Source organism: Podarcis filfolensis (genome assembly GCF_964270895.1).
Source record: "Podarcis filfolensis genome assembly, chromosome: 10".
NCBI lineage: Eukaryota > Metazoa > Chordata > Lepidosauria > Squamata > Lacertidae > Podarcis > Podarcis filfolensis.
Window position 1 is genome coordinate 9,772,030 of NC_139612.1, and position 12,062 is coordinate 9,784,091.

Sequence of the window (12,062 nt, forward strand, 5' to 3'; positions counted from 1 at the left end):
AATAAGCCAGGCCATTTCCCAAAGACTCCTAAGTGATTCAGGTCATCTCCAAGCCACTATAATGCTCATGCTCCTCTCTAACATGTGCTATATTTCTCTTCTATAACTCATGGTTGGGATACAGTGTGGAGATTTCCACTGCACACTGAAGTATAGGATTGCAGTCTTCTCTTCATTCATCTCTGAAAATTCTAAATGCTTTTATAAACCCAAATCATATCTGTTTTACAAGACGGTCAGATGAAATTGCTGACCTATAACTTTCTATCAGGGCAGCTTAGTTTCAGAACATCTTCCCCCCTAACACTGTGGTGAGTGCATTCATTTTTGTAAGTGCCGCAGAAGAACTACCTGGTGCATTTACCCCAATTTCAATATAAAAAGCCCCTTTAGGAAAAGCAGGGGATAATCTAAATAGTGCTGTGTGAACAATTTAGTTGACCTGCCCGACTTAAATAGCCAAGCAATCGTTTTGTTTAGTTGGTAATTCAAGGCTGTCACTGGAGATGCCTCACTTGAAATAAAATTGTTTTCTTTTCTTGTTTCTTTCTTGGGTAGAAACTGAATAACAATGTCAATTATTGTCTTTATCAGTATGTAGCCCCCAGAGAAAATGAAAATCACAGGAGCCCTGTATACTTAGCTACACAATTCAATCAAAGCTGCTGATAAGAGGGCAAATAGAAACAAAACAAAGAAAAAAGCTTTTGGAGTATGAAATGGATAATATGCAATGAGGTGATGGATGCCTTTCTTTGCAGACAAGCCGATGGAAGAGGAACTATTTCCTTTTCTTTTCTTTTTTGCATCTAGCCCCTTATGGCTGGCTAAATGCTGGTGCATGTAGATTTTGCTATCTTACAACAAAATTGTCAGACTGCTACAGCTGGATTGAAAATAAGCAGAATAATAAATGTGTGTTGCTTTGTCATTAGGTTGTAAACAAATTAGATTTCGAATTCCTTCCAGAAATGGAGTTTTTAACAGATTGTCTATTGTTGTAAGCTCTGGTTGACTCTTGCAGGCTTAACAAAATGGAATGATCTTTCCACAGAATAGCTAATTACTTCATGTCTCTGGGCAGATGGGTAAAAGAGGCCCATGCATTTTTGCAGAAATCCAGTCCCTACTACCCCCAATATAATAATAATAATAATAATAATAATAATAATAATAATAATGATGATGATGATAATAAATTTATTTATTTATAACCCTAACGACTCTGGGCGGCTTCCAGCAGAATATTAAAATACAATGATTCATCCAGTATTAAAAGCTTTCCTAAACAGGGCTGCCTTCAGATGTCTTCTAAAAGTCTGGTAGTTGTTTATTTCTTTGACATCTGATGGGAGGGTGTTCCACAGGGCGGGTGCCACCACTGAGAAGGCCCTCTGCCTGGTTCCCTGTACTTTCACTTCTTGCAGTGAGGGAACCGCCAGAAGGCCCTCGGAGCTTGACTTCAGTGCCCTGGCCAAACAATGGGGGTGGAGACGCTCCTTCAGGTATACTGGGGTGAGGCCATTTAGGGCTTTAAAGGTCAGCACCAACACTTTGAATTGTGCCCGGAAACGTACTGGGAGCCAGTAGGTCTTTCAGGATTGGTGTTATGTGGTCTCGGCGGCCACTCCCTTTTTTTTTTTTAAAAAAAATAATATTTATTACTTTTCCAACAATTTAAACAAAACAAGATAAACAATACAATACAAAACAAAAACACTACATAACATAACATAAAAACACTACATAACACTAACACATTAAACTAACAAAGCAAAATAAAAACAATTTAAAACACATCAAACAATTTCAATATCTTATCTTTCATTCACTTATTTCAACGACCTCCTCACACCTCCCTTTTTGTATTCCACTTCTGTTAATTGTTTCAGCAATTCCTTTCCATCTTCCTCTGTTTTCTATCCTAGCCTCGGTGGCCACTCCCAGTCACCAGTCCAGCTGCCGCATTGGATGACTGTGTTAGGCACAGGGAATATGTTCTTGGCTGCATAAACTTTCTTTTTCTGCCTTCTGCCATGGTCAACACAATCATGACATATATTCTGCCTGTCACCACTAGAACCGTTGAAGCCTTAGAGATGTCATCAGCATGGTTGGTGTACTGATCAGCTGTTCGATGTGATGCCTGCACTCCATTTTCTTTCCAGATCACTGAGACTGCATTCAGCATTTAATGAGCCCTTGATCAGCATGGGGGGGCTTTTTAATTTTGGAGTTTTTGTGGCTTGCTGTGGCAACCTCCTTTGGGTTCCATTGACCTCTTCGAAATATGCTGGATTCCTTTCAGTTACTCTGTCCAGCACTCATTCCACAGTTGTAAGAAATCAATCCTTTAATGTGGTCAAACCATTACACCCCAGCTTCACCCCAAGTTACAATACATAATCTCCTATATCCCTCTGTGCAGTTTTACTGAAGCCTAAACCAAGATTTTGTGTCCCAAAGGATGTCTAATCACGTTTCCATGCTGTTCGTGGGTGCTATGCTATCGCTGTTACATTAAATGACCTGTATGGGTATATTGGATTCTTAATTTCTCAGTAACCGAAATACATACCATATTTTTTGCTCTATAAGACACACCAGACCACAAGACGCACCTAGTTTTTGGAGGAGGAAAACAAGAAAAAAAAAAATTCTGAATCCCAGAAGCCAGAACATTCTTTCACTGCGCAGTGATCCCTCTTGCTGTTCTGGCTTCTGTGATAGCTGTGCAGCCTGCATTCGCGCCATAAGATGCACACAGATTTCCCCTTACTTTTTAGGAGGGAAAAAGTGAGTCTTATAGAGCAAAAAATACGGTATTTCACCCTTACTCGGCACCATGTTTAGTTGAAAGCTAAGTTCAGCTTTATCTCCACTCCTTTTTAAATGTTACTAGTCCTGATCTGTTCAAAACAAAAACAGTTGAATAGAGAGCTGTTGTCAGGCCAGCCATTGTGTTAGAGAAAGAGACAAAGACAGAAATGCCTGAATGGTCTAGCATAAATGTGGGGTCCTTGAAATGGTTATGAATCTTCATTTGGGGCTGTGAAGTTTCATGGTCAAGACCTGGATACCTCCCTAAACCTGCAGGTGTCAGGGCATTTACAACATAAAATCACAATACAGTGGTACCTCAGGTTACAGACGCTTCAGGTTACAGACTCCGCTAACCCAGAAATAGTACCTTGGGTTAAGAACTTTGCTTCAGGATGAGAACAGAAATCGTGCTCTGGCGGCACGGCAGCAGCAGGAGGCCCCATTAGCTAAAGTGGTGCTTCAGGTTAAGAACAGAACGGACCTCCGGAACAAATTAAGTACTTAACCCGAGGTACCACTGTATAAAAAGGCACCACAAGCAGGAATCTTTTGCCCAACATAGGGCTTCAACCCATGACCCATGATCTCATGCTCCATATTCCGCCTTTCCATCTAAAGAGCTCGAGGTGGCATACATATTTCTCTTCCCTATTTTATTCTTACCACGACCTTGTGAGGCAGATGCAGCTGAGACACAGTGTCTTGCCCCAAGGCCACCCAATGAGCCTCATGGCCGAGTGGAGATTTGAACTCTGAGCTCCCAGGTTATGGTCCAGCACTCTAACCACTACTCTGGCTTCCTATAATGGTAGAGAATCTTGTTGGTTTCCTACCCTGTCAGGTAACAAGAAACTAATTAGGACTCGTAATCTGGTGAACCGGGTTCAATTCCCCGCTCCTCCACCTGCAGCTGCTCAGTGACCTTGGGCTAGTCACACTTCTCTGAAGTCTCTCAGCCCCACTCACCTCACAGAGTGTTTGTTGTGGGGGAAAGGAGATTGTTAGCTGCTTTGAGACTCCTTAGGGTAGTGATAAAGCGGAATATCAAATCCAAACACCTCTTCTTCTTCTGTGTAATTTCGTGAACCCAATACTACCATGCTTGCAAAGATATACAAACAAACATTCTTTATTTCAGTCCAAAGACCCACAAAAACAGTTTTGAAAGCAAAATACAGCAGGAATACTGAGAAAACATTCCAAGGCAGTCACTATGTTTTATCCAGAGCATGTTGATTTCTAATTCTTACTACCTCCGAAAGAAATTTTGTCACCGCCAGGGTAATGTCATTTGTCTTGTCTTTGAGAATGTACATTTCCCCCATGTGACTTGACTAGGCTTTTCTGGCAATGCTCTTGCAAGACTTTTGCTAAGAACGGGGAGTGAAGATAAAAAAATATTCTGCAGATGGATTCCTATTAGATAAAATGGAGATCCATCTAAGATTATTTTTCAAAATGCAATGCACAGTGCCCTGAAAATATGCGGCTTTGTATGTGATTTGACGTATAAAAAGGGAGAAGAAGAAAAAAACACCACCCGTCCAATTGTTAGCTTATTTTCTGCATCCTTTCATGAAACTGCTTCCCCTGGAAAATATGAAATTAATCACATGGAAAATATATCTCCCTATGTTATCAAAAGATTAATGGAAGATTGTTCTGTCAAAGTGTCACCTTTTCAGTTTCATCTTGTTGAAAACTGTCATCCCTAGTTGACCAATTTTAAATGCTGGCAGTGGAGTCCAATATAACTATCACTTATTTTCTATTTTTAGAGGCTGGTTCTTCCAGAACTTGACAAGGTTTCTCTCCCCCCCCCCCCCGACTAATAACAGAATTGTCAAAGAAATCAGCTATAAAAGACAACATTTGCTGATTCGTTCAGGGTTGAAGCATGGTATGTTTCTGGATCCACATCTGTGAGATCAGAGATAATTTCGAGGGAGATGAATAAAAGAAGTCATACCACACTGTTCCAGCTTTGAATATTGAAATGTTCTCAGGGTGGTGACATTTTAAAAGGCATTGCAGGTGTGCTACATAAAAACAGGAAAAATAGTTTTTGTGTGAAAGCGAAGTATCGCCATTCAATCTGATGCAATGGCATAGAAAATTTGGTTTTTACGATGTGTTCTGCATGTGTGTGTGTGTGTGTGTGTCACATATCTGCTTTAAGATCTAGCTAGTCTCATTGGTGTGTGGACTGACCTTTTTTGTCTAAACACAGTTTAATCTTTTCTATGAATCATGCTTGTGTTCTGTTTGATCTATTGGTTGAAAGGTCAGGGAATGTGAAAGAAAGGTTAAAAATAAGATAAGAATGTTCCTTTTATAGGCAATTGGCTTGCAAGAAACTCGCAGACTCCATTGAAGGATCTAAAAATATAGGGAGGAAAAATAATCCCTGAATTTTTGGTCTTTCTAGTTGTCACCAAGAAAAGTAAGAAAGTTCAGCATTAAATCAGACTACCACGATTTAATAAGCTGGATCTTGAGTCATTCAGCATATATTGATTGTTTTCTTGTAAGCAGTAAATGGAGAGAGGAATTAGACCTGTTAAACGACCAGGTGGAGTTCGTAAGTGACACTGATTTATGGCGTATCTAGAATGTGTGGCTCCAGATTCGCCCAATTCAACTTATCATTGGCATTTTGAAGTATTTCATGAATATACACTGGATTTCCACTGAATGCTTTTTGCACACACATTTATAGATCTATACTCTTTGTTACTGCTAGTATCCTATAGTGTTAAAGAGCCCAGCAACAACATTTTAATATTAAATTATAGGTGCAACGTGTATAATATTTACCATAGTGCTGAGGTATCTGATGTCCTAAATAATGTGTACATTCCTGTTATTTCCATAAGCTGTGAAGGGCCAGAATTAGCTTTCCATAGCTCATGAGATCACTAGCTGGTTCCTATTCTAGCTGCCGTCGAACTCCAATAGAGCATAAGTGGTGTGTTTTGAGCAACTAACGCAAAATCAAAGCTGTGAAGAAATGCCAAACGGTAACAGTTTTAACAATAGAACGATAGATTTGTTTATCTAAAGGCACGGGAAGACAAAGGTAAATGGAGCCCATACTCTCACTTCCACCACATGTAATAGGAACATTTGTGCATGTTTCATTCTGTTCTATTGAGCTGAAAGGATAATAGGAATGTGGTCTATGGCTGTCAGGGACTGGGCTGAGGAGGAATGGTGAAGACCGCCACCTCCTCCTCTTCAACCTTCCAGGAAGACAGTATAGATTTACAACAGTGGTTTGCAGAAGGTCATGGCTCTGGCAGAAGAGGAGCAAAGCTGGGAGCTAATGGGAGAAGAGAAGCAGAGCCAGAGCGGCTGGCTGACACGTTATCACTAGAAATCAATCTCCCAGAACCAGTGAAAGTAGGAGAGCAGAGAGCTAAGAGGCGAATGGCCTTAAGCAGCCCCCGTAAGGGGGCTGGTGCTGTTGAGGACTGAGAAGGAAGGGGGTGGTGGAGCTTACTCAGATCAACAATCAGAGAGGCAGCATTTCTAAGCCTCTCTCTGTGAATATTGCATAAAAGACTTGGTAAGAGCTTCCTGTCTATCAGTTACTGGGAGCCTGTTGTGGGGAGGGAGGACCGGATTCCCGGAAGCCAGACACTGGCTGCATCATGAAATGTAGACTACATGGTTGAAATTAGGGGTGCATAAACTAGTTTTTCCGACCTGCCTTCTTTTCATAGTGTTCACTTATAAATCCATTGCTGTCTGCTTTCACATTAATTGTGCATTCTTTAATGAGACATGGACATTGTATTTACATATGTGTATTTGAATTTGTTTAGCTTGAAAGCATTTTAAAACACATTTTGATGCATTTTTGAAGCAAGAATGGTGTTGGAAAATTCAGACATGTGTGAAAGCCAATGGTTGTCTTTCCAATCCAAACATTAGTGCAGGATCTCTGGATCAGGTCAGTTCATATTGGAATTTCCAAAGCTCAAACATGCCTGCGGTTTTTCTGGCTCTTGAGTTGCAGCGGTCATAGAATCATAGAATTCTAAAGTTAGAAGGGACCCTGAGGATCATCTAGTCCAACCCCCTGCAATGCAACTGTTCCATCCCGGGATTGAACTTGCAGACTTGGCATTGTCAGCACCATGCTCTAACCAATGAAAAGGACCCATTCATTATCTGTTATTTTCAAGCCTTTTGGATGGGAAATGGTGGCAAAAATAAGCTCTGGGAAATACAAACCCAATTAAAATTGAGATAAAGTATCTTATACCTCTTAATAAGTATCTCGACCTTTGCCCCATCTGCACTATACATTTAAAGCAGTATCATTCACTTTAAACGACTCCAAAGAATCCTGGGAACTGTAATGGTTACTTGAACTCATTACTTGAATATTCCTATTTTGTAGCAGCCAAGCACACTGAAGGGTTACTATGACGGCTTTGTGTTTGCCAAAGTTATACCACTGCTTCTTTCTTGCAGCAATGTGGATTGCAATGTATACAAGCATTTTTAGAAACAGACTGAAGGGGCCAGAGTTCCCTGTCGTAGATGGTTGAAGCCATGACTGATGCAAGATTAAAGGCGTATATTCACTTTGTTCTGCTCCGTAGCTGCCTTAGAAAACACCTTTCCAGTAAATATCATTCACCTGTAGTGGAGAAAATGAGAGATGGGATCTGCAGTGAAGATACTTAGATTAAACCTAGGTATTCATGAAATGAACAAATAACAAGAAAGGCGTATGCACAGGTCTAGATAAGAAAATTCCAGATAAGAAAGATGGATCAAATATTTTTTTAGAGTTGGCTCCTCCCCTCTTTTACCATTCCCACATCTATTAACAGCTGGATGAGTTTCCATCCTTACCAGTTATGGTTAGCTAATGTATTTGGATTTTTGTGCTAAAATGCATCACATGTATCATCACATTGCATCACAAGTTTTATTTTACCTGTCTGCATGCAGATGTTCAGGATCAAGCCGTTTTAGAAACTGTCGCAAGTAGCATTGGAGTTCAGTCGCACAACCCCCTCCCCCCAAATCAGCCTGACATTTACTGAAATACTTGCGCAATAACCTATTCTGCTGTCTTTTTCTTCTTTTCCCAAGGAACTGCTCATCTTTCTGCAGAACTTGCCCACGGTGCACTGGGGAGACGAAGATATCAGTGTCCTCCTCGCAGAAGCCTACAGACTGAAATTTGCATTTGCAGACGCCCCCAATCATTACAAGAGATGAAAGCACCAGAAACCGTATACAGCCAATCTGTCTGCTGTGGCATAGGATCATTTTCATTATTCTGGTTGTGCAGACACGCAATTACTCGCTCCTGATTTCATACGGAGAGTCCCAAAATAGTTCAGCAAAAAAAATGTGGTTGGTGGATTACCAAAGAAATCGGCAAACAGGTCGTCAAGAAGACTGTGATTGACTTAAGTGAACATGGCTACAAAAAAAAATCGAGTCTGCTTTTGTTTTTATTCTCCCTTTTTCTTTTTATAGTTGCTATACGAATGAAGAAAGTGTTTTATGTTCATTGGTATCTAATGACTTATTGTCTTGTCTCCATGAGCCTTGTTCCTAGTTGATTGTGTTCATTATTTTGATGGAAGTATTACTCGTCTCTGGGGTGCTTGTGAGCTAATAGGAATGATCTGTCTTGAACGAAAAACGAGGGCAGATGTGTATCAGGCAGTAAGGTCATCTAAGGGCCATATGGACTTGCTTTTGATTTTGGTTTGTAACACAATTTTTTAAAAACTCCTTTTAATGTTATCTTTGTTTACAGCGTGAAATCTAGGAACACAGATTTTAATGGAAAACAACATCTAGAATTTGAAAAGAATGCCACCTGCTTGGGTGCTATGCCCTGTGGTATGCAGATAGTTTTGTATAAATTATTTCACGTTGAAGCGTCTGAACTGTACTAACTAAAAAAGAAAAGAAAATAGATTTATTCTGCCATAATAATGTATACATAATTTAATGCTTTAAAACTATCAAATATTTTTTCAGCACATAGACTTTTAGCTTCAATGCTTTTTTCCCCCCTAGTAAGATTTTTAGTTCACAGTGAATATATTTTAATACGTTATTGCCTTACCTGGAATTTCTAGCATGGTAGGAATACTTGACGGAAAAGTCATGTATGCATTTTTAGGCCTTCCATCCTTGACATAGACTGGCTTGAGCATGGAAAAGAAGCACAGATGGATAGAGTCACCTGATAACCAAGAACCAAGATTCTGCACCACTTCCAGAATAAACTATGAATTTTGCACTGTGTAAGGGAAGGTGACTGGTGAAGACTTGATTCCAGTCTGCTCTTTTTCTTACCAATCAGGTTGGCTGACTGGTTAACATGCCAGCCAGTGTGTGCGTGTGTGTGTGTGTGTGTGTGTGTGTGTGTGTAGATATATATAAAACAGGAATGTGTCAAGTCACTTTTTCTGGAGGAAGTCACCTGCATACAATTGACATGCACTTAAGGATTTTGCACAAACCGATCGGGAAGCTTATCTCACTTGAAAAGCAACTAACAAAATTCTTCCGTTATTTTTGTGACTCAAGTTCTTAAGTTGTGACTAAGTGGCAGTACATTATAGAAGGCTCCGTCAAAAGTTAACACTCCATTCACTTTTTGTAAGGGCCAGTTTATCCAAGTAGCAGAATAGCAGGGGTAGGTAGTAAAGTTTTTCCCTGTGCTGTATCACTTTAGAATAAAGGTATGGGATTGCATATACACATAAAAATTCATTGAACGTGGAAATCTGGAAGGCTAGTATGAATTTTTTCTCCCTGATACGCTAGATTTCTGTGTGCAAGTAGGTTTGTTGGAGAAGCATTCTAGAATGTGCCTGCTGTCTGAAGTGTGATTGATTCTTGTCGATCAAGTAAGTTTGCATACTATCAATCCCAAATTAATTTATACTGTAAATGGAACAACTTCTTTTCAGGAGTTTTTCAAGTGTGCCTTTAAGTTATTTTTGGTTTGGGGAAATTTTTTTGCCTTTCAGTTTGGCTGCATATGTGCTTGCCATATATATAGATGCCTGAGCAGATAAGAACCATAGGCAAGATTGGCCTAATGTGGAAGATGCTTATTCTAAGAGGCTATGAAGATTTCTTGAGGATTAGTTTCCTTAAGGTATCATTTGCAGATTAAGTTCAAGTGTCTTAATGTTGAGCTGTGCATTTAGATTGCTTGGGGACATTTGACTGTGAAACACATCATTGTTTAATAAGCAAGGTTGTTCTGTTACTTTTGCAGTAGAGAGGTGTGGCCTTTTTCACAGCGATGAAATAGTTGTGATGTTCCAGGACAACAATAAGAATAATTTGGTGGAGTTACATTACCTGGGAGAACTTACTGCACCATTACTTAGGAGTAGCAGCAGTAGATATGCTCCCCTTATCTTCCATGCAGGGATTTGCTATGCATGAGAATCCAGAACTATTGCAGCCTTACTGGGCTTTGCTTTAGCTTATTACATACTAATACTGCAACTAGAGATAAAATTCTGTGACATGGTTTGGCATGTCTACAGGTCTTAAGATGTGTCTTTCCCAAGCATCAGGATAACTTCTCATCCTGTCTTCAGTATAAGATTTCTCTCTTAAGTTTCTCTCTTTTAAGTTTACAGTGTCATTGTGCCTAACAAAGTATCTGCCAAGAACAGAACACGCAAAGGTAGAATACAGAAAAGTCTGTTGATAACAGTGAACGTTTTATTTAATAGCAAAAGGAAGAAGAAATCACCTGCAACATGCATTAATGATGGGGCTTTTTAAATATGTCATTATTTATATAGGAATTTGAATGGTGAGGCAGGGGTGCAGACAAGTTTACTGTGTTAGATGCAAGTATACAATAAAATGTGTATATCTTAAAAACACACATTTCCTCTGTAAAGATCCATTGAGTTACCATCTCAACTTCCAAGCTCCCTTTGGATCTCTAAGTGTTTCTCATTTAAGAATTGAATGCTATCATGCCGCAAAAAGGATTTACATTTGTAAGAGACAAATCTTGAGCACATTGGTAGATGAGGGTAGAGACTTCTCTAAATGCATAACTTTTCATTCTTATTTTATATAAAAAGGGGGTATTATACAGACAACTAATTTCATGCATACTTTTCCCTATATACTATTCTATATATTCCCTATATACCTTTTTCTTAAAGGAGAATTATGCTTGGCTTTTGATAATTTTGTATCTCAGGTAAGTGCCATCCCAACCAAATGTTATGTGGAAGAAAGGCTTCCCTCATTTTTATACTCCTTTATTACAAGTATAAAAGTAAAAAAAACAAAAACACAAATAGGTATCTAATAGATATTTTTATGTTGATATTTTTCAACATAGAAAGAAATCAGGACACCTCATTAATTTAGCCTGATTTGTAATTTAATAGTCATAAACGCAATATTAGCTAACAGCTGTAACGAAAGAACCGTACAGCACAGATAACCAATTTATTTCTATAGTATATGCTTAGAAATGTAAATAGTAAGCAATATATTGAACTATGTAAATACAATACAAGAAAGAATATAACTATCTTGCATTCATCTGTACATCTTAAATATAACAAACTAGTTGCACTAGTCTTTAATTTCTTATGGAAAAACTCATAGATTTGTATTTAACTTGAGAACTCTACAATAAAATGTAAGTACCCAAGACTCACTCACTCTCTTTCTGTAATATATATTTCTGAATGAATATAGCATCCGGTTTAAAATGAATAATCCAACTCTTTGTATCACAATAACAAGGTGTAACTGAAGAATGGGTAAGACTCAAAAGGTGTCAGATGACACCTGCAATACTACGTCCAATTCTGGGCACCACAATTTAAGAAGGATGTTGACCAAGCTGGAACATGTGCAGAGGAGGGCAACCAAGATGATCAAGGGTTGGAAACCATGCCTTATGAGGAACAGTTGAAGGGGCTGGTTACGTTTAGCCTGGGAAAGAGGAGACTGAGAGAATATATGATAGCCATCTTCATATATCTAAAGGATTATCACATGGAAGAAGGAACAAGCTTGTTTTCTCCTGCTCTGGAAGGTAGGACTCGAACCAATGGTTTCAAGATACAAGAAAGGAGATTCCGACTAAACAGACGGAAAATCTTTCTGACAGCAAGAGTTGTTCAACAGTGGAACAGTCTTTCCCAAGAGGTTGTGGACTCTCCTTCCCTGTGTCACGGTCTGGTCTACGGGCGTTC

The 12,062-nt window shown here is 39.2% G+C and overlaps 1 protein-coding gene across 1 annotated transcript in view; it reads left to right on the plus strand.

Moving 5' to 3' along the window:
• TBC1D22A (TBC1 domain family member 22A) overlaps window positions 1-11,512 on the plus strand; it is a 119,487-nt gene extending 107,975 nt beyond the window's left edge. Inside the window, exon 13 of the mRNA XM_083575229.1 lies at window positions 7,936-11,512. Within this exon, the coding sequence (XP_083431355.1) occupies window positions 7,936-8,064 (129 nt within the window). The 3' untranslated portion in view covers window positions 8,065-11,512. The remainder of the gene's footprint in view (window positions 1-7,935) is intronic.
• The last annotated feature ends 550 nt before the right edge of the window (window positions 11,513-12,062 follow it).